This window comes from Cibotium barometz, chromosome 36 (genome assembly GCF_041138505.1).
Source record: "Cibotium barometz isolate CiBa-2024 chromosome 36, ASM4113850v1, whole genome shotgun sequence".
NCBI classification, from domain to species: domain Eukaryota; kingdom Viridiplantae; phylum Streptophyta; class Polypodiopsida; order Cyatheales; family Cibotiaceae; genus Cibotium; species Cibotium barometz.
This window is the reverse complement of record NC_141081.1, coordinates 33867450-33892359: the sequence shown is the minus strand read 5'-3', so window position 1 is coordinate 33892359 and position 24910 is coordinate 33867450. Positions and strand designations below refer to the sequence as shown.

General features: G+C 40.2%; 1 protein-coding gene across 1 annotated transcript; it reads right to left on the bottom strand.

The window, feature by feature from the left end:
* Positions 1–11159: 11159 nt before the first annotated feature.
* On the bottom strand, positions 11160–12973 carry LOC147617839 (uncharacterized). The gene has a single exon (XM_086775584.1). The coding sequence runs from the start codon at positions 12578–12580 to the stop codon at positions 11405–11407; it is 1176 nt and encodes a 391-aa protein (XP_086631710.1). The 5' UTR covers positions 12581–12973; the 3' UTR covers positions 11160–11404.
* Between the last annotated feature and the right edge of the window lie 11937 nt (positions 12974–24910).

Sequence of the window (24910 nt, the reverse complement as noted above, 5' to 3'; positions counted from 1 at the left end):
AGGGAGACTCACATTCTCCATCCAAAACAAGGGGCCAATAGTAGGGAGAGGTGGAGGAGGCTCATGTGGAGGACGTGTGGGTGGTGCATTAGAGGCTGCTCATTGGCATGCTCTCCACTCTATTTTTTTCTCGTGAAGTATACTCTTTCTCTCTGCTTTTTGAGCCTCATGAGCGGGAGAGTTTCCTATTCCTTTTAGATTTATTACTCCTACGACTTTGTAAGCACATTCTCTACAATATATAGAGAGAGAATATATAGTTCTCAGCAAAGTCCACCACTGAGATAACCACACCAATGGGAAACTACTCCAAGCATGCATGGAACTGACAGTCTTACCACTTGACACAATGGGTGTATCATATATAAGGGTAGATGTGCTCTCTAAAAGTAGTGAACATTGCACATGGAGTATGTTTCTCCATGAGTTGCACCCTCCTGCATTTCCTCTCGCCATCAAGCTGGTGCACTACATATTCATATTGCTACCAATGCACTGCCTTGATGTCAGTAACATTCCCCTCAAGCATAGATAGTGATACCAACCACCCACAATGCACTACCTTGATGTCAGTAACATTCCCCTCAAGCATAGATAGTGATACCAACCACCCACATGCACCACACGTCCCCTCCACACACGAAAGGTGATGGTATGAGGAATCTAGCTTGCGTAGATACAAAAGAGAGTGTATGAAATCACGTGGGCTAGTAGGCCTCCCATTGTTCCCACTAAGGGAACGGAACACATCATAGTAGAGTTGAAACTCCACATGGTATCGACAACAACATGTGTCATGCTGATGGGAGTAGTACACAAACCATGGCTTTGCTCAAAATATCTTTGCCAATCTTAAGGTGAGGTCCACAAACAGAGTAAATAACTTAGTTTGACTCACCTCATGCAAGCGAGCCCCATGTTTGACTCACCTCAAGCAAGCAAGCCCCATGTTTGATGACACACCCTTTAAGACTCTTTTTCACAATGCTTTCTTGAACAATGCAAAGATCTATAATTCTCCTCCCAAAACTTCTCTAGAAGCTCCTTGGTGCTTTCATTAATCAAACAATTACACCTAGGAGCACAACCACTAGAAGCCGAAAATAACCCATCATCATCGGTATCTAGACTTTGTCTCCTTAAGGAACCACCTAGATAAGAGTGCATGGCACTACGCAAAGAATGTAAGAGATAGCTCTCATCTCGCCTACCATGTGGAGTCTACATATGGCCATTACAAATAGCGCTATCATTCTCTCTGCTTTTTGAGCCTCATGAGCAGGAGAGTTTCCTATTCCTATTAGATTTATTACTCCTACGACTTTGTAAGCACATTCTCTACAATATATAGAGAGAGAATATATAGTTCTCAGCAAAGTCCACCACACTGAGATAACCACACCAATGGGAAACTACTCCAAGCATGCATGAAACTGACAGTCTTGCCACTTGGCACAATGGGTGTATCATATATAAGGGTAGATGTGCTCTCTAAAAGTAGTGAACATTGCACATGGAGTATGTTTCTCCATGAGTTGCAACCTCTTGCATTTCCTCTCGCCATCAAGCTGGTGCACTACATATTCATATTGCTACCAACGTACTACCTTGATGTCAGTAGCATTCCCCTCAAGCATAGATAGTGATACCAACCACCCACATGCACCACACGTCCCCTCCACACACGAAAGGTGATGGTATGAGGCATCTAGCTTGCGTAGATACAAAAGAGAGTGTATGAAATCACGTGGGCTAGTAGGCCTCCCTTTGTTCCCACTAAGGGAACGGAACACATCATAGTAGAGTTGAAACTGCACATGGTATCGACAACATGTGTCATGCTGATGGGAGTAGTACACAAACCATGGCTTTGCTCAAAATATCTTTCCCAATATTAAGGTGAGGTCCACAAACAGAGTAAATAACTCAGTTTGACTCACCTCAAGCAAGCAAGCCCCATGTTTGACTCACCTCAAGCAAGCAAGCCCCATGTTTGATGACACACCCTTTAAGACTCTTTTTCACAATGCTTTCTTGAACAATGCAAAGATCTATAATTCTCCTCCCAAAACTTCTCTAGAAGCTCCTTGGTGCTTTCATTAATCAAACAATTACACCTAGGAGCACAACCACTAGAAGACGACAATAACCCATCATCATCGGTATCTAGACTTTGTCTCTTTAAGGAACCACCTAGATAAGAGTGCATGGTGCTACGCAAAGAATGTAAGAGATAGCTCTCATCTCGCCTACCATGTGGAGTCTACATATGGCCATTACAAATAGCGCTGTCGAGTAGCCAATGCATCCGAAATATTCTCTTCTTGATGGATGCATATGAGTGACAAACACTATTAATAAGAACCTCAGCACCCACTCTCCTCTCTCGATGATCACCAATTCGAGCAATAGCCCTACACTCGTCTAGGTTAGGATGGTCAATAAGGGATGTGAGAACAACAAATTGTGATAAGGGAGAGAGATCTTGAAAAAAGTTATGAAATGACATTGGAGACACTATAACATATGGCTAGCTTGCCTATGGTGGCTCTTGCATTCACACTCTCACTAAGAGGAGGAGGAGGAGGAAAGGGAGACTCACATTCTCCATCCAAAACAAGGGGCCAATAGTAGGGAGAGGTGGAGGAGGCTCATGTGGAGGACGTGTGGGTGGTGCATTAGAGGCTGCTCATTGGCATGCTCTCCACTCTATTTTTTGCTCGTGAAGTATACTCTTTCTCTCTGCTTTTTGAGCCTCATGAGCAGGAGAGTTTCCTATTCCTATTAGATTTATTACTCCTACGACTTTGTAAGCACATTCTCTACAATATATAGAGAGAGAATATATAGTTCTCAGCAAAGTCCACCACTGAGATAACCACACCAATGGGAAACTACTCCAAGCATGCATGGAACTGAGAGTCTTACCACTTGGCACAATGGGTGTATCATATATAAGGGTAGATGTGCTCTCTAAAAGTAGTGAACATTGCACATGGAGTATGTTTCTCCATGAGTTGCACCCTCCTGCATTTCCTCTCGCCATCAAGCTGGTGCACTACATATTCATATTGCTACCAATGCACTGCCTTGATGTCAGTAACATTCCCCTCAAGCATAGATAGTGATCCCAACCACCCACAATGCACTACCTTGATGTCAGTAACATTCCCCTCAAGCATAGATAGTGATACCAACCACCCACATGCACCACACATCCCCTCCACACACGAAAGGTGATTGTATGAGGCATCTAGCTTGCGTAGATACAAAAGAGAGTGTATGAAATCACGTGGGCTAGTAGGCCTCCCATTGTTCCCACTAAGGGAACGGAACACATCATAGTAGAGTTGAAACTCCACATGGTATCGACAACAACATGTGTCATGCTGATGGGAGTAGTATACAAACCATGGCTTTGCTCAAAATATCTTTGCCAATCTTAAGGTGAGGTCCACAAACAGAGTAAATAACTCAGTTTGACTCACCTCAAGCAAGCGAGCCCCATGTTTGACTCACCTCAAGCAAGCAAGCCCCATGTTTGATGACACACCCTTTAAGACTCTTTTTCACAATGCTTTCTTGAACAATGCAAAGATCTATAATTCTCCTCCCAAAACTTCTCTAGAAGCTCCTTGGTGCTTTCATTAATAAAACAATTACACCTAGGAGCACAACCACTAGAAGCCAAAAATAACCCATCATCATCGGTATCTAGACTTTGTCTCCTTAAGGAACCACCTAGATAAGAGTGCATGGCACTACGCAAAGAATGTAAGAGATAGCTCTCATCTCGCCTACCATGTGGAGTCTACATATGGCCATTACAAATAGCGCTGTCGAGTAGCCAATGCATCCAAAATATTCCTCTTCTTGATGGATGCATATGAGTGACAAACACTATTAATAAGAACCTCAGCACCCACTCTCCTCTCTCGATGATCGCCAATTCCAGCAATAGCCCTACACTCGTCTAGGTTAGGATGGCCAATAAGGGATGTCAGAACAACAGATTGTGATAAGGGAGAGAGATCTTGAAAAAAGTTATGAAATGACATTGGACACACGATAACATATGGCTAGCTTGCCTATGGTGGCTCTTGCATTCACACTCTCACTAGGAGGAGGAGGAGGAGGAGGAAAGGGAGACTCACATTCTCCATCCAAAACAAGGGGCCAATAGTAGGGAGAGGTGGAGGACGTGTGGGTGGTGCAGCATTAGAGGCTACTCGTTGGCATGCTCTCCACTCTGTTTTTTGCTCGTGAAGTATACTCTTTCTCTCTGCTTCTTGAGCCTCATGAGCGGGAGAGTTTCCTATTCCTATTAGGTTTATTACTCCTACGACTTTGTAAGCACATTCTCCACAATATGCTATGAAGGTTAGACACACGAAGCTATGATTGAATGAAATAAGCATAGAGGTGTGTGCATTTGTAGAAAACAACACTCTCGTATCTTGCATTGTATTGGATATTCTAATTCATGAGATAAGATTTTCCTTATTCAATTGGATGATTATGACAAAAGATTGATAAAGATAGAGCACACACACAAGAGAGCAAACCCTAATCCAATAGTGTAACCCTAACCAAAGAGAGAAGCCATATCTACTCTCACACAATGAATCATAGAAAAGAACTACACACCACGTACTAAATGTGTTGTGTTCACACACCAAATACCCTATCTAATGTCCACACACTATGGCCAGCTAGATGCGGCCATTTATTTTCACACACATGCTGCTATCTACCATGCGAGTACATATCGTGCCTAGCTTTAGCTGTCATCGAGGTTGTAATCTCAATAGCCCCTCTCAAGCTCATGATGTACAGCCATAGATGAAGAAGATGAGCTTGGGCTATCAGAACTCCCCCTCAAGCTCATCATATCCATCTCTCGTACTCCAAGACTATCTTGGAAGTACTTAAATTTGTCCTTCCCAAGTGACTTAGTGAATATGTTAGCCACTTGCGCATCTGTCTTCACATAAGACAAATCAATCTGTCCATCCAATGCTTTCTCCTTGATGAAATGATAATGGACCTCTATGTGTTTGGTCCTTACATGATAGACAGGGTTACTAGCCAAATGTATACTGCTCATGTGTTCACAATGTATGATAACTCCATCATCACAATGCTGACCCAAATCACCAAGTTTTCAGCCATATCACCTCACATACGGCCATAGCCGCACCTCTATACTCTTCCTCTATACTAAACAAGGAAATTGTGGGTTGCTTCTTGCTACTCCAACTCACTCTGCAGCACTCCCACCAATGCTAAACACATACCCACTAGCAGATCTCATGTCATATGAACTTCCTGCCCAATATGCATCTATGTAACCATAACCATACACATTCAACTCTTTCCCTGACTCATAAAATAGACCATAATGCGTAGTGGTCTTCACATATCTCATACTCCTCCTGACAGCATCCAAATGAGGCTTCCTGGGACTCTACATAATTGACTCACTAGTCCCACAGCATAACATAAGTCTGGCTTCGTAATAGTCAAGTAGATAAGACTACTAAACCATTTTCCTGTACATGGTGACATCTTCTAGTTCATCACCCAAATAAGCTATAAGCTTCATATTCTACTCCAAAGGTCTCATCATAGGCTTACAACCTTATCATTCCATAATTTGATGTCTAAGGCATACTGCCTTTGCACCAGCCATATACTATGAGATGTCCTGATCACCTCAATACCAAGAAAGAATCTGAGCTCACCCAAATCCTTCATATCAAACTGTGTGCTTAAAGATATCTTCACATCCTCAATGTCTTTCCCATGATCAACTGTCACAATCAGGTCATCCACATAAATGACTATCACAACCAATCCATTCTGTGTCTTCTTCACATAAAGTGAAGAATATGAGTTTCCCACATGAAAACCAATGCTCATAAGATACTTTCTTATTTTGTCACTCCAAGCTCTTGGTGCCTACTTTAAACCATACAATGCTTTCTTCAATATGCATACACGTGTGGTATCCTTAGGGTGTACATACCCCTCTGGCTGTTCCATAAATACTTCGTCTTGTAGCTCACCATTAAGGAAGGCATTGTTCACTATATCCATTTGAAACAAATTCCATCCATGAGAAGTAGCCATAGATATCACGGACCTAATTGTAGCCATCTTAGCCACTGTGCTAAATGTCTCATCATAATCCAAACCATGTGTTTGTGCATATCCTTTTGCAACCAACCTTGCTTTATTCCTCTCTATTGAACCATCTAATTTACACTTCACTTTGTAAACCCATTTACAACCAATCACATTCTTGCCATCTAGCAAATCTAGCAAATCCCATGTGTCATTATGCACCAAGGCATCCATCTCCTCATCAATGTCTCCTCGCCAATAGCCTCTTCAAAACATGAAGGCTCTACCACTGATGTCATATATGCATAATGCATAGCATAACCCCTGTATGTCGACCTCTCTACTGGGTATCTCACTCTGTGTGATCTCCTCACTGGTTGTGGTTCACTACGAGCTTCATGTGCTCTAGCATGTGGTGGCACATACCTGTCATTTCTAACACCTAGAGTTCTTATTTTTGGAATCTCCAATTCTTCATCAAGGCTTTCTGAGCTTGATGATAGTACCAATGCGGAATACCTTCCACTTTCTTCTTTCCTTTGTCCACAGCACTACTCTCGGTGCTCACATCATGTCTCAATCTTCCTAACCATGAACTCACATTATCACTGGATGACTCAAGTGGTCCACTCATACTCATAGATTCTTGCATAGGAAGATTCACATCCTCATTTGCATCTATGTCATCAACTATGACATGCTCACTTTCTTTGTATGTACCAAGTTCCCATCTCATCAAAGATCCCATCTCTGCTAATGACAACCTATTTTGTCAGTGGATTATAGCATTTGTATGCTTTTCTCTCTTGCGCATACCCAATGAAAACACATTTTTAAGCCTTTGGATCCAATTTCCTTCTTCTCTCATCTGGTACATGAACATATGCAACACATACAAAGACTTTCAAGTGACCAATATCCGGCCTAAATCTTGTCATCCTCATAATGGGTGTACTCTCATGTATAGCTGTGGTAGGAGTCTTGTTCAACAAGTACACGACAGTAGCACATGCTTCTGCCTAAAAATAATTTGGCATAGACTATGTATAGCTGTGGTAGGAGTCTTGTTCAACAAGTACACTACAGTAGCACATGCTTCTGCCTAAAAATAATTAGGCATAGACTTCTCATCAGCATAGCTCTTGCAATCTCACCAATGATCATGTTTTTCCTCTTAGCAACACCATTCTGCTGAGGTGTGTACCTGCATGTAATTTGTCTTCTTATCCCATGCTCTCTCAAGAAGGCATGTGATGTGTACTCACCACCCCACCATCTGTCCTCAAACACTTGATCCATTGACCATACTATTTTTCCACTAATGCTATGAAGTCAATGAACTTCCCAAGTGCTTCACTCTTCTCTTTCAAGAAGTAAATCCAAGTCATCCTACTGCAATCATCAATAAATGTGACATAATACCTGCAACCATTGGTAGTTGGAGTCTGTGCTAGACTCCATATGTCACTGTGAATGATTTCCAATGGTATTCTGCTCATTTGACCATCTTTGAAAATGGCAACCTTGCATGCTTCCCAAATCTACATGTTTCACATATATGATTACTACCATCATATTTGAAGCTGGGCAAACCACCAACTATACTTTTTCTTGCATAGATTTTAGCTTTTGAATATTCACATGCCCAACTCTCTTATGCCAAATATCAATGTCTGACACGACCCCTTGACTTTTTGAAAACATGGCAGACTTCAACTCTAGAATGCATGCACTCAATTTAAACAATCTATCTTCTTTCTCCCCCTTTGCAATTATTTGAAGTCCTCAACAAAATAGCCATGTTGATTGAACCTGATTTGCATTCCTTGATCCACCATTTGAACAACTGATGCAAGATTCTTTGTAATTGTTGGCACATACAACACATCTGACATGGTTTCTACTCTATCATCATGCATACACAATGACACACTACCAACATGTGTGATAAGATGTTGAGTATCATCCCGAGTAGCAACATAGTCCTGATGTGTAGGCGTCATCTTATTAAACCACTCACCATGGCATGTCATGTGGTTTGACGCTCGAGAATCCATATACCAAATATCATCACTCTCCCTTTGTGATGTCATAGTACCTATTACATGTTTCATGGTAAAAATGTGCTCCTCATGTTCTGCATCACTAGATGATGCATAATTGCTATGCTACACTCTTCCACCATGAAAGTCATTCTGCTTTTTATAGTAGTCTCTAGTCATATGTCCCATTTTACCACAATAGTGACACTCAATGCTACTAGCATTATGTTGCGGTGTCCCTTGCCTCTAGATACAGATCTTCCTCTAGCATGAGGGTCAAAACCACAACCACCTCTAGCACCAAATGATGGGTGGCTGAAAATTCTATTGAGACTGTGGTGATCGATCCTACTAGCCACGGCCCCCTGCACATCCTCTTGGGTTGAATCTCCCCCTGCCTCTACTAGCACCACGATGAGTGAAAAATGCTTGATCCCTTGAATTTTCATTTGTGCTAGATGAGGCACCTATTCCAAGTTTCATTTCTTCCACAATAAGCAATGAGGGTCTCCACCTCTAACCTTGATAGAGATTTCAAATGCCTTGTACTCCTTACCCAAGCCAATCAGCAAAGATTCAGAAGATGCTACCTCTCAAAGACATACTACTTATTTCCTACACTCAATGAGTTCATTTACAATGCCATGCCATCTGAGGCACTTTGACAACAAACTGATGCCAAAACATTTGTCCTAGACTTTGTATCTAGGTCACTTTTTACCCTCTATATAATGGTTTCACCCACTAGATGTTTATGTCATTAATGGAATCTATTTTTCTTCCCACTTCATTATGCATGGCAGCTTGATGTTTGTAAAGTCTATTTGTTATTATGAATAAACACATTCTCCTCTGCATGCTATGTAGTACAAAAATATAGCACAGTATGGGATTTTGTGTGTCCTGTATATGGCATAACATGGTGTTCATACACTCTCTCTATTTGACACTAAGCTCATGATAAGGTATCCTTATATGTTCCAACATTATTTTATAAATGATAAGTGCATGTTCAAGTGGGTAAGACTTATGGTAAGTTAGGCACTTGAAACCATGTTAACGTATGGAGTGGTTTAACTTATGTGAAAAAGTCCATAAATGAAAAAATACAAGAAATTGAATAAATATTAAACATACAACCAATAAAAGACTCATTTACTTGGTTTTTCCACCAATGGTCACAATGCAAAAAAGTACATAAATGGACACACTAATGGTCTTTACCTTTCAATGTAAAAAAGTACAAAAATGAATAAAAATATAAAATTCTTGATAAAATTTAAAAAAACATACCAAAACACTCAATTACTTGGTTTTTTCATGAATCTTCTTTCCCTTCAATGTAAAAAATAAATGAACAAAATGCAAGAAATTGAACAAAAATTAACCATATGAACAAACAAAAACACTCATTTCCTTGGTTTTTGCACTATTGGTCTCTTTATCTTTCAAATGCAAACTTGCTTTTTCCACTAATGGTCTATTTACTTGGTTTTTCTACTAATGATCTTCACCTTTCAATGCAAAAACATAAAAAAATACATATAATTTTCAACAAAATAAATAACTTTTCTTCTTTTGTCAATCCACATGCAAATGTAGTAGCATGTTCAAAGAACACAAGAAAATAGGCACGTCTCAAGTGTTCTCAAAGAAAGTGAATAGTTGCTAGCCTTCCCCATCAATGAAACTAAATATTCTACTTCTCATCCTGATCTAAGCATGAATGAATGCAAAACTAATTGGTGCTCATGATTGGAAAGGACAAGAATTTTCCTTGGACCTTAATGCTGGTACATATTTTCTAATGGTAAAATCTTTCTGGGACATGGGTAGGTGAGTTCTTACAAGTTTTTAACACAAAATAAACTCCCTAGTATGATATTAGGTGGAACTACCACCAAGCTCATGTAGCCATGTCTATTAGGGCTCAAGTCATCATGTCCTTGTAGGCTTGCATCGAGTTACGTGATTTTCATGGGCTCATGTGGCCAACCCGAAAGTTGTTAGCTCCTAGTTTTTCTTGCTCTCTTATGCTTCTTTTACTATTCATAATTCTAATAATTAAAAGGTTTATGTAAGTAATGGAATTCTTAGTGGTCTTTTTTTTTTGTTTTTGTTCTTTGATGCCCAATACATGCAATGCATGAACAAGAAACAAAAAGGAAGGTTTAGGTATGCTTTTTACTAGAACATCTTTGGCACCTGGAGGCAAGAAGAGGGTTTTTTTAATGGCAATTCTCATTCACAAGAGGCATTACGAGAGGAAGACCTCTTGTAAAGAAGAGTTATCAATCCTACCTACTACTAATGCACCCAATAAAGGAGAGGCTGTAAGTATAGGTAGAAATGTGGTGTAGGCCACCCTCTCAAAATGTGATGAAGTCCCTAGCTCTTCAAATTGATAGTTACAAAAGAGAGGAACAAGTAGATCCACCTAATTAGAGAGAGAGAGAGAGAGAGAGAGAGAGAGAGCTCTTGAGGGAGCAGCCTACTGTGTGTTGGGCCTCTTATTAAGTTGCATTAGCTTGTGAGGGAGCTTGTGAGAGAGTTATGTGTTGGAGCAACCATGGTGAGTTTAGGGGGGTGGAGTGACCAGATTAGGATCAGGAGAGTGGAGGGGCCAATTGTGAGGAATGTAAGTTTGAATCATTTTTACAATTGGCCTAGCTTGGGAAAAAAAAAACTCGAAGATTATTTTTTGGAGGACTATATAGATCCAAAACAAAGCATTTGAGCACTTTCCTTTTTGTAATGGGTAGGAACACACTCAACTTGACATCCTATTTAAGCTTAATGCTAGCAAATAATTAGCTTGTGTTTGCTATTAAAAGCAATAAAAAGTTGATTATGCGATACCATCGCGCGTTAAACCAAGTGCATGAGGTTAGATTTGATCGATCTATTGCTGTTGAAGTACAATCGGGCCTTGGCAATATGAAGAAACCACCAGATGAAGGTAAATGACATTACAGCAGTGATTAGATTTCTCCAACAGTTGATATAAGAGAGAGATTAGATGGTTAAATTACTTGGCATGATTTGATAAAGCTGGACAAAACAGAGTCATATGTCGATCGTGAGCTTGGCATGATTAAGAGTGATTAGATTGAGGATCTTGGAAAGCTTGGCATGCTTCCATGGTGGACTTGATCAGGCATTTAAGATGCAGGTAACTCTGGCAAGATTAGAGACTGATAAACAACGGCATTAAGAGAGTTTAATTAGTGGAGTAATTAACTTGCTCCTCTGTCAACCATTTGCATGTAATTGAGCAAAGACTGCTCTCTTTGGATCCGGATTTGCTCATTGAATTTGGAAATAAATGATTCCACCCTAGCATTCAATTCCTCTCGCAGGAGCATGGAGGGTTCTCTCCTCCTCACCACAGCTCTTGCAAAATGGTCAGGCGAAGAGCTTAGCACGTGGGATCTTTGTTTAGTGGGGGACAAAGGTGATAATGGTGACCCCCTAGCCTTGTTAATCCCGTCATTAGCGCCATAATTATCTGTCTTTCTGGCGTGATTATGATGGCGATTAAGAGGGCTAGCGTGCCTTTTGTTCTCACAAATCGCCTTCCAGGTTGCATCCAATGTGTCCGCTCTTTTCCTTGAGATCCTCAACGGGCTATTGGACCTTTCATTAATGGCCAGCTTACCGGCCTTCTTGTTTGTGAAACGGGCAGACGGCAATGGTCTCTCTAATTGATCTCGTTTAAAGATCGATCCTTCTGATGGTATAATCGAATGGCGGAAATAATTACCGTCAAATGACAGTGGGTTGTCAATGAAATCACCTCCTAACCTTGAATTATCATTGCTTGATTTGCTTGCAGAGCCCGGTCGATGAACCTCCGACGCAGCCTTCGGAGCTGCGCTTTTGCTTTCCACTGCAGCATCAGGGCTCATATCTTCTTCCGCATAAGCAGATGCCGCCTCTTTTGCACTGTCTGCCTTCTCTGCATGCTGCAGTATAGTCTCCTTCATCATTATCGTCTGCAAAGCTTGATCATTATCGTCTGCACCATACTGATCAGTGAGCTTCATCACTGCAGCGCATTGATCATTACCCTTAATCTCTTCTACAGTAGCTTGATTTGCTGCAGAACTAGTTTGTCCATGATGATCATGAGATGTTGGCAATGGCAATGGTGATGATGAAGGCTGCCTATGCAAATGGGTCATCGCGAATATGCTGAATATGATCAAATTCAACAGAACAAAGAGATTTCTCGGTGTTGCAAGCTGATAATAAAAGACCCAAAAGCTTGGAAATACCTCAAACAAGATGAATTTGAGAGAAGGGAGGGAGTGCGCAATGAGAAATGGGACTGCTGCAATGGCAACCATGACAAGGATTATCATTCTCACTGATAATAATGAAGAGGCCCTGGAGCCCCTATGTTGCTTCATTTCCCTGTTAGGCTTCGTATCAGAAATCCCAATATTGAACCCCTTTAGCTATGAAAATAGTTATAAATCTAAGCTTTCATCTATAATCCAAGCTTTGAACCCAATGTAACTGAGTTTGTGTATAAACCTGTAGAAATCTCACCTTCATCTTGTCATAGACCTAGCGTATACACATAGGTTAATCTATGGGGAAAAGCTTAGACTTGCATAAATGTATGGACATATTTTAGCTTGATCTCTTCATAAATCTATGGAAACCTAAGCTTAATCTTTTTTTATGGATGTATGGAAAGCTTCGTGTATGCATGCAGCAATGGAGACAGAGCAGGTAAATGCACAAAACAGGCTTACCTTGTGTGCTAGAGCCTAGGGGAGAAAAAGTGGAGATGACAATTGTGCAACAAAGAAGATAAATCTAAGGTTGCCTGCCCAAACTTATGTGTCTTATAATGCACCCTTTTTCCTAATGTTTTTCTAAATGCACCCTTTTTCCTAATGTTTCTCTAAATGCACCCTTTTTCCTAATGTCTTACCTTTAATTTCAAGTCACAAGTATATGTATGTCTCCATCGAGTCATAGTAAAATGTATGGTTCACAACTGGCTTTTGGTTCCATAAAAATTCAAGTCATTCAGTCCCATCATGTGATCTAATGGTTTCATCATTTACTTAAACTAATTAGGGTTTTATGGATTTACAAAATCATCTTGAATAGTGAGCCACCAAAAGAAAAGATTGCTCATAGTAGCAAGCCTAATAATAATATGTTTAAATCCTCTCTCTTCTTTTAACATATTCCAATACATACATATATATCCAATCGATCATACATAAATCAAGTGTTTTTAATTCAGATTCTTCAATGATTCGATTAGTTATCGTTAGAGCTTGGCGTGTGACTCTTGTTCACCAATTTCATTAATTATGGCAAGGTTTCACTTTCACGTGGCCGCCTTTCTAATGAATCAAGTGTGTTGATTTAGAAGGTTTAAACTTTAGGCTTTTCTTCTTTTCTTGTTTAATTGGATGGAATGAAATTTTCATGAGTGGATCCCTTTGTCTCCCCCTAGTTTATTTTATGTCTTTTGCTAGCTACCAACCCACTTTCGTTAATTTCAATGAGGGACTACTAGTGTGAGGAGCCGGCCCTTCATGAAAGTATTAAAGTGAAAGCTTTTGCTTCCCGGTCTGTTGCAACAAAAGTAGATTCCCTCCTTGCCTTTGATTTTGCACTAACCTACGCCTTTCCACCAAACCATTCCAAAACGCATAATGCATAATGCATCATTATTGTTATTATTATTCATGTCATGGGGAAAAATTCCTAACCATGTGAGTGCCTCTTCTAAGTGTTTTTGGTCCTTGATTGTGAAAAGCATGTTATTTACTCATAGCCTTACCTTCTCATTCTAAAGTTTTAACCTTCTAGCTTTCCTTTGCACATCATTTCTTGTCCCAGGCGCCCTTATTGGCACTAGAAAGACTACACAACTCGAAGTTCAAGAGTTTGTCTCCCACAATAAACCTTTGAATCTATGGGTTGAATATGATGTATACCCTTAATTGGTGGTGTTGGTCCTAGAGGCTCATGCCTGCCCAAAAATGTGTGGACAATCTAAAGTTCTAAACCATGGATACTCTCTTGTTGGTGGGCCAAAAGGTGTTGGGAACTTCTGAGTCAAGTGTACAAATTGTGCTTTATGCCCATTAAAAAAGTTATTAGACTCATGCATTTCAAGCCACTCAATATAGTACAAAAAGTGAGCTCAAATTGTTTCTTTGAGTTACAAGATCTTTACACTTATGAATATTTACCTTACGTTAAAAAACATGCCTATTTTATTCAAAATTCATGTTGGCACACTTGAAGTACCTAAAAAATACTCTTTATATAACAAATCCACGTTTCTATACGGACATTATTGTCTGTATGAATTCAAAAGACTCTCTCTCTCTCTCTCTCTCTCTCTCTCTCTCTCTCTCTCTCTCTCTCTCTCTCTCTCACACACACACACACACACACACACACACACACACATCTAGTTCTGCATACTTTGATAGAAAGTGAGAATTGTACATATGGCTAGGGTGGATCAAAGAAAATGACAAATTCCATAGTAAAATATTTAAGATAATAAAAACTCAATTAGAGACAAACTTAATAAGATAATGGGCACAAATTCACATAAATTTATTCATGAAAATCTCCTTTATATAAGAGCCACCAAGTACATTATTTTATAGCCTTTGATAGAGGCTTCTAGATCTAACATGGATAGACCACAAGAAGCATGTGATTAGTTCTTTTCATGTGACCACATGTAATACAGGTAACTAGAGATTTCCATTTATCTAGCCCATTTAACCTATAAAAGGCATGTACATTACCTTTTTCCCTTTTACAAGTTCATCATACCTTGATAAATTTTTCTCTCATAAACCATCTAACAATCATACACATTTGAAGAACCCTCGAATTTCCTTGAGTACCATTAAATAGGAGAACAACATGCCTCCCCTCAAATTGGAAATGTGAGTGCCTCATAACAAATATATATAAGAGTAAACTCTTGTTATCCACCAAAATCTAGACCCAAATCCAACACCTCTCCTTTGGCCTTTGGGAAAACATGTCCCTTTTCCATGATGCCTCCTAACCCCTACATGGGACCCCTACATGTGGACCACTCTTGTATGTGGGCTAGGTGGTTCTATTATCCTTACTCTTCATGGCTTCGATGTACTAAGCAACTTGTTATACCATAGGGACACATTAAACCTACTGATGTTTGCATAGCACACATCCTCATTATAGAGAACCCTTGTATCTTCATTTCCATGTATTATTTATACACACACTAAAAAAGTTGGCCTATATGTGGCTATTCACAACAATAATGATTTTTTCCATGTAGGCATCCATTATATTGTTGCCAAATACTTGAATGAAGCATGTACGATCATGATATACTAAACCCCTCAGTGCTTAAGGCTCATTTGGAGCCTATTCACACAATTAAAAAATGCTAGTTTTGTTACAAGAGATGTTTTCTTGGAAGAAGATCCACCATTTACAAAACATAAGGGGAAGATTCACTCTAGAACTGATATGGTGAAGATGAGGCATCACCTAACTATTTTGATGCAATGAGATGGTGATTTTAAGAGTCCTAGAAGAAGATGTTATCAATGGTCACACTATCAATGTTTGAAAAAAAAAGAGGGTTCATATAGTCTGTTGCTTACTTGGAGGTGAATATGGAAAAGGTCATAGAGAGCAAGAAGAGATCAAGGTTGATTATTTTTTACTACTTTTATCAAAAGGGATTATTGCTATAGTGTTTTTGAGAACTGATGCATGCCTAGATTTTGCAAGTGTTTGGGTAAACATGAGGTACTTGTTGTGAAGCATTCAAAAGAAGCTCAATGTGGCTTTTGGTACATGGTCCTATTTTCTACACATAGGATTAGGATCTCATTAGGATACATTGTTGTTAGCATTCAAAAGAAGCTCAATGTGGCTTTTGGTACTATTGTCCTATTTTCTACACATAGGATTAGGATCTCATTAGGATACATTGTTGTTTGAAATAATTTCAAAGTCATGTTTTAAAAATTGATATAGCATGTGAATGCACTTATGTAATTAAAATACCCCCATAAATTCAAATGAATTAAGATGGTGTTGGATAATTTTTGTTACTAAGTGCAACATCCAAGAATTGTAGCATTGTAGGCCTATGAGATCATGTAAATATACTTTTTATCTTAGTAAATGATTACCAAATCCTCAACATCATAGCACTTTTAGGGTGGAAAGCACATTTTATCTTAGGAAATAATTACCAAATCCTAAACATCATTGCACTTTAAGGGTGGAAAGCACATTTTTTCATATCATCATACGAACAATTGCAACATTAGGATGCTTTAACCATGAGTGTTACATACAAACACACAAGAAACTCAATTGAGACTCCCTCAAGTTTATCATCCTACTTAATGTCAATCAATTATTAAGAAGAGTATCCATGATGTTCTCTCAGACACGATAGAGCTTGACACATTCAACTTAACACATTACACCCAATTATACACTCTATGTAAGATCAAACTAATTAACATATGTCTCAACCCTTTAAGCAATATGATTTGGAAACTTTTGTTAGCTCGCCTCCATTTAATATAGTCTATGAGGTGTGTGTAACATTTTTTTTCAAGGGCTCAAACAAGGATAACTACCACCACCACCACAAGGCCCCCAAAGATCCATTTAACTCTTATCTGCATAAGAAAGTCTACATGACACTTACACTTGAAATCCCAATATAAGGAAGGAGAAGACTTTAATTGGCATTAGGGTGAAAGGGGGGATGTTTGATAAGGGGAGATCCTATAATATATGTATGACTTGTATATTGCTCCCAAACCCTATATAGGGCAGAGGGGAACATCCCTTTTCCCCAATCTTAAGAGAAAGGAAGTGAGGCTTGGATCCCTTTCTCCCCTCGTGAGAGTAGCAACTTTGTGTCATGCTTAGCTTCCGGGCCATAATATCCATAGTTTTGGGTGTTTTGTACTTAAAATAAATAGGCTCCAACTCATGTATTGCTTTAACCATGTAAGAATAATGATGGGCTATATAGCCATCATATCTCAACTTATCAATGCGGTATCTAACCCTCGTAGTCCTGAGTGTCTTGTTCATAATGTAGCAGTTGTTACTTCTTCTATCCAAACTTAATGTGGCATATTCTTTTTATCCATCAAGGCATGTGCCACTTATACAATGCGCGTATTTTATCTTTCTCATTGTGTTGCAGAGTGTACTTGTATATAAAATGTCTCTTGATCCCTTGCTTTCTAAGGAATTCACTGAGATCATTAGAGAAATACTCTCCCCCACTATATCTGATCATAGGCATTTTATTTGCAAGCCTTTTTCCTTCTTGACCAAGACTTTAAATCTCTAAAAGTGAGCAAACACCTCGCTTTTCTCCTTCATGAAATACACCCACACTTTTCTAGTGTGTGATCGTTCAATTAATGTAACATAATACCTATAATGGGGAATTGTTACATTCTTGGTCGATCCCCATACATCTAAATGTATAACATCTAATGGTCTTGTAATGACATGCTTTTTATGTGGGAAAGCATGTTTGGCCTGCTTACTAAACTAGCATGCTTCACATACCTCGTGCATACCATCAACCTTAAACTTTGGCAAATCTATAACAATATTTTAGGCTTTCATAGACTTCAGCCTACCACTATATATTCACATGACCAATGCACTTATGCCATATGTCAATATCTGCAATTATGTATGTTCCGTGTGCAAACATTGCGGCCTTGATCTCAGGTATGTTCATATTTGAAGTAAACATCCTACCATTTCTATCATCCTTTGCAACCAAGTGACACTGATTTTTGAAGTCTTCCACAAAAAATCCTTAATGAGGATTAAACCTCACTTGCAGACCTTGCTCAACCATCTGTCTAATAGAAACAAAGGTTTTTGTAATATTTATAACATGAAATACATCTGCCAAGTACTTAATTTTTCCATCCTTCATAGACAATGGCACTTTACTAACATGCACAATGGGATGCACAGTATCATATGTTTTAACATAATCTAGTTTTTCCATTTTCAACATGTCTCTAAACTACTCATCACCATGACTGGTCATGTGGTTAGACTGCTAGAATCCACATACTATATATCTTTAGATCCTGACACATCTCCTGTTATGGAACTAATCATGTGCCGCATCACAAATAGCCCCTCACTTGTGTCATCACCACCTTGTTACTTAATGATGCATAGTTTCTTTGCTGCAACTTTCCACTTTTAATGTCATTCTATTTTTAAAAGCATTCCATTGCCATGTGCCCTGGTTTACCACAATAATAGCACTCCATGCTATTTGCACTTTGATTTCTTTGCTAACCACCTTGGCCTCTTTGGCTCCCTCTGCCTCTAGACTGGCCTCTTCCACCTGGATATGCTTGATGTTGCTGTTGTGAATCATTGGACTATTGTTGTTCATAATTTTGGTTTCCATGTCGGACACCACCTTGGCCCCGACCATGACCTCTATCTTTGCATCTACTTAAATTAGACTAGAAGGCATGTTATGATGTTTTCTTGCTTTGTGAAGAAGAGTCCTCACCCACAGACTTTTCTTCTATGATTAGCATAGACACCAAGTCCCAAAAGTTGGGAACATTCTCTATGACTCCAATGGAGGTCTTGAATGAAAAGATGCAAGGGAGAAGAGAGCTTGAGCTCTTGCAAGCACACACACACTCACAAAACTCTAAAAGAGAACACACAAGGTGAGAGGCTGAAAATCTTCTTCTTCTTCACACAACACTCAACACACCATATACAAAGATAAGAGTACACACAATATGAAAAGGTACTCAACCAAATACAATATACAAAGATAATAGTACACACAATATGAAAAGGTACTCTTAAAAGAGAACACACAAGGTGAGAGGCTGAAAATCTTCTTCTTCTTCACACAACACTCAACACACCATATACAAAGATAAGAGTACACACAATATGAAAAGGTACTCAACCAAATACATACTAGGGTTCTCTATAGTGTGAACCCAACTAAATGAGCTGGCGCTATAACTATGCTAGTCTCTAGAATGGCTGTCACACAGCCTGTCATCCCACTGGCTGCATATCACCCATGATCTCACCAACCATGCGAGTGGTGTAAGTGTGGGGCCTATCCCCCAGGCAGGTCATCAGTATCCACTGCCTCATTAGATAAGCTTGATATCTCAACACTCCCCCTCGAGCTCAATTCCATCTCATGTACACCAAGCAAAGTCTTGAATCTGGGGAGCTTCTCTGTACCCAATGCTTTGGTGAAGATGTCAGCGACCTGATCCTGTGTGCTAACATAAACAAGGTCAACGTCTCCTGCCAAAACCTTCTCTCTGACAAAATGATAGTGGACCTCTATATGCTTCATGTGAGCCGCATGAAAAACTGGGTTCCTAGCCAATTGTATACTGCTAATGTTGTCACAGAAAATGACAACTTGTCTATCCACTGATAGACCCAAATCTACAAGTAGCTTTCTCAACCAAGCTGCCTCACATGTTGCCATAGCAACACCTCTGTACTACTCGGCCTCTATACTGGATAGAGCAACACTCCCCAAAGAAAACATGAAGCCACTAGTAGATCTTCTATCTGAGATACTACGAGCCCAATCAGCATGTACCCATGTACACATATCTCTGTCCCAGTTTCATAAAATAGTCCACAATGCAAAGTAGACCTCACATACCTCAGTATGCATCTCAATGCATCCAAATTCGGCTTCCAAGGAACCTGCATAAACTGACTCACCAACCCAACAGCATAGCTCAAATTTGGCCTGGTGATCATCATGTAGATCAAGCTTCCTACTATGTGCCTATACATAGTAGGATCCTCCAAAATCTCTCCTGAATTTGCACTCAACTTGCCATTCTGATCCAATGGCATTGAGATAGGCTTACAGCCTGTCATACCATGCTTGGATAGCATGTCCAAGCCATACTGTCTCTGCAGTAATCCAATACCATGTGGTGACCTACCCAAGAAATATCTGAGCTCCCCCCCAGATCCTTCATCTCAAACTTCTATCTAAGCAAGATCTTTACATCAAAGATCTTTAAATCATGGTCCCCTGTAGTAATGATCAGGTCATCTACATAGATAACAACAAGCACAACCCCTCTATCACTGTGTCTCACATACAGTGAGAGATTTGCATTGGCTACATGAAAGCCAATAGTGACAAGATATTCAGAAAGATCATGCTCTTGGTGCTTGTTTTAAGCCATACAAGGCTTTCTTCAACCTGCAAACATGCTCAGGGGGTGACTCACATCCTCATAAACCAGGTGGCTGCAACATATACACCTCTTCTTGCAAATCCCTGTGCAAGAATGCGAGAATGGATGAAGATGATGCAGTGGCTGTTTTACTAAAAGCAGTCAAGAAGGTGTACCCCACCTTAGTCACACCCTAGAGAACATACCTAATCCCACCCTTGAAGGAGTCATTCAATCTTGTCTTGATGAAGAAAAGAGGCCAAAGGGAGAAGCTGAATCTTCAAATGCAACAACTTCATCGAATATAGAATAAGCTTTGTCACATCAAGTGATCAAAGTAAGATGTGTCCATTGCAAAAAGGTGGGTCATTTGGCAAATAATTGTTGGATCAAATATCCCAACAAAATGAAATGTAACAAGTGTAAACAAATGGGACATATCACTTCTAAATGTCCTAACAAAGAGTCAGAGGCTAACTTTGTATCAGCCTCTAACTCCACTGAGAAATTGTTTTAAATCTCAATGTAACCACACCTATATTCCTAACCTTGTACGCGTAATGTTATAAAGGCAACCTATGTCCAATACCACCTATTCCAATCTTCTTTCATAGTTGGTATTGAGGGGGGGTATTAAGGGACTAAGGTTATGTAAAAGGGGAGGAGAAGGGTGTGTGTGTGAATGGACTTATGGTCCACTAGCTCACCTATTTAAAGGTGGAGCTAGAAGGCATTGTATTGAGCAAGAAGCCTAGTTGTATTTTGAGCAACTTAATAAGCAAGATATTTTCTTGTATTTTGTGAGTTTATCTCCTCCACATATCTTGTTCAACCACGTTTTTTTCAACAAAGAAAACCCCGGAATGCATTCCAGCTCCAAGGCCTAGTAAAGTGCCAAGTAAAGTGCAGTTTGAGGATGTTGTGTGACTCTCATCGACGACATACCTCAGTCGGGGAAACCTCTGCCCCACAAGTCCAAAAGGATCTTTCGAAACAACCATCCGAACAGCCCAGTTCGGACAAGAGTGAAGAATGAGATGGATTGCTAGACGCCCCTCTACAAATCAAATTGGGTCAGCTTCTTAAATTGGTTCTGAATTTTCATAAAGCATTGCTTCCATGGGAGAAGATGGGCAAGGCGACTACACCGACTACGGTGTTATCCGTGCAAGCAGCACACCTGGAGCTTGTGGAGACAGTACCTACTATGGCTCATATAAGAATTCCTAAAATTTTCGAAGGCTTCCGAGGCCTTACGATTGATCAAGTACTGATCGATGGTGGGGCTGGTGTCAATATTGCAACGGAGTCCACCTGTAAGCTGCGCATGGGTTGGCAAGCATGGGATCCTACACCATTTCTGGTACGCATGCTGATCAGAGGAGAGTCCGACCCTTGGGCGTCTTGAAGGGCATGGTGATTGAGGTTGCTGGCATATCCTTTGTCGTGTCCTTTGTAGTGCTGATGAGCATGGAGGATTCTGCTGATGAGGAGTACAATTTGTTGCTGGGTTGTCCTTGGTTGCACCAGGCAAAGGTCGAGCATAATTGGGAACATAATCTGATGACCATCCACAGGGGTCGTAGGAAGGTTAAATTCGCTTTGAGGGACTGAGCAATTCAGTTTGGCCTATCATTGGCGGAAACAGTGAATATGGCAGATGGCTTGGATGAAGACGAAGAGGAAAAATTCTTACAGGAAAATGAGGACTTGATTCCATTCTGCTCAGTGGATGTGGCATGTATTGTTGCAGAATACCTCAGGCCTATGCTTGCAGTGTGTTCAGTCCACCATGGACAAGGGGAAACTCTTTGGGGAAAATTTGCTGGGTAACTAATGATTATGCACTCGAAGATAACATGAAAGACGTTCTGGAAAAGGAGCACGCTTTTGAGGTGCAAATGAGCCGCAATACCCATGTCAAAGAAGAGGTCTTGGAGACCATTTTCTTAGGAGACGACAAGGAGACTAAGCCGGTGAAAATTAGTACCTTGCTGGAACCCTCATTCAAAGCTGATCTGGTGGAACTCCTGTAAGAATTCTGGGATGTGTTTGCTTAGCATTAGGTTGACATGAATTGTTTGGACCTGAAGTTTTACCAACACCGCATTTACTTGAAGCCAAATGTGCGATACCCTCCAGGTAGCAGTGTTATCGCATAAACCCGCATGTAGCCAAGCATGTCAAGGAAGAGCTGGACCGCTTGCTAAGGGTGGGATTCATAGCACCTATCGAAAACCCGGACACTGGATTTCTCCTATAGTCATTATCCCAAAGAAGAACAAAAAATCACGCATCTGTGTGGATTACAGAAAGCTTAATGCGGCCACAATCTCGAATCCTTTTCCCTTGTACATGGATTCCATTCTGAATGATGTAGCAGGGCATGAGATGTACTTGTTTCTTGATGGATTCCGTGGCTACAATCAAATTTGGATGGCACCAGAGGATCAAGCCAAAACCGCATTCATCACACCGCATGGGGGTGTTTGTGTACACAGTAATGTGGTTCAGATTGCGCAATGCACCTTCCACTTTCCAGCACGACATGTATGAGATATTCGGGCCCTTTCTCGCCGATTTCATGCGCATTTTTTGGATGATCTGAGTGTCTTTGGAACTTGTGTGTTGCATTTGGGGCACTTGCGGCTCTATTTTCAGCGCTGCCGGGGGGTGTCCTTCAGTCTTAATCCGCTCAAGTGTGTTTTTGCGGTGCGAAGTGGCAAACTGCTGGGTCACATCATTTCCCAAGATGGCATTGCGGTAGATCCAGATAAAGTGGTGGTATTATGCAAGCACCTGATTTGAATGCAATCAGAGTGATTTTCTACATCAACAGTGAAGTTTGTTGAGTACTTTGGAGTATCTGGAACACTTATTAGAGTGTGGTTGAGCTGAGGAAGGCTCATTTGCAGAATTGGACATGTGCGGAAGGTGCATTTGCATTGACCAAATATGTCAGACAACCCAGTACAGATTGTGGGTGAGAAGTTGGATAGAAAGAACTTCCAAGCATGGAAGTATAGGATTAAAAGCTTTCTGAAAGAAAAAGGTTTTTCGAACCTTGTTACAGGTGCGGAGCCAGAGCCGGAACTACCCCGATAACCTACACAACAATAAGTTGTAGCTCATAAGCAATGGTCAGAGAGAGCATACAAAGTTTTGCATTACTTGTCTATATGTCTCTTGGATGCTATACTCATACATATACATGATGCTGAGAGTCCCAAGGATGCCATCTATTTCTGTTCGGAGTACAGGTTTACCAAATTTTGATGAGTTGGTTTCACTCTTGCTTGTTGAGAGGAAATCAAACTCAGTGACTCTTTTCATGATGCATCTACTGGATAATGCGATGATAATGGCAAGAATTAGGCTTTCTATTCACAAAGGGGATTTAGAGGCAGGGGGATATTTGCATCACGAGGTCGTGGTAATGGTTGTGGATGGCAAGATAGGTCACCACTATAGAATTTTCAGCCTACATATGGTGATAGAGGTGGTCGTGGATATACACCTTAGAGAGGCAGAGGTAATCCTCGTGGTGGAAGAGGACATTGGCAAGGCCAACAAACATCTATGCAAAATGTGGAATGCCACTACTATGGGAAGTTTGGTCATATGGCATGTGATTGTTACCACAAACAAAATGATTTGAGAGGGGATAGAGCACAACATAGTGGACATTATGCACAACATGGTGGAAATTATGCAAATGGTGGAAATTTTGCATCAAGCAGTAATGATGGTAGTGCAAATCACTTGTGTTGCCATGAAACATGTCGTGGGATCTATGATGACCAATGGTGACAGTAATGACACTTGGTATATGGACTCTAGAGCATCAAACCATATGACTTGTCATGGTGAATGGTTTGAACATATGAAGCCAATGGTTTGAACATATGAAGCCAATGGATGTGAAAGGCTATGTGGAGACATGTGATGATTCCCAGCATGCTATCACTCATGTTAGAAGTGTACCATTGGTGATGCACAATGGTGAAACAAAGTCTATGGTAGATGTCTTGTATGTGCCTTCTATTACAAAAAGTTTGGCCTCAATTGGTCAAATGGTTAAACAAGGTTTACAGGTTCGTTTCAATGAGCATGGTTTCTTCGTTGAGGATTTAAAAAATGGATGTAGAGTCATTGCCAAAGACAAGAAAGAAGGTAGGTTATTTAAGTTGGTCGCGTTGGGATCCCTGAGTTGAAATCAGCCATGTTCTCTAAAAGCCGAGATGTGGTACAGGACATTAACATGTGGCATAAAAGGATTGGACATGTGAACATACAAAGGTTAAAGAACATGCAGGCAAGAGGCATTGTTAGTGGGCTGCCTAGATTCAAGTATGATGGGAATATGCATGTCTGTGATGATGGGAATATGCATGTCTGTGATGCTTGCTAGTTTGGAAAGCAAGCAAGGTTGCCATTTCCTAAAGAAGGTAATATAAGTAGCAGGCCACTTGA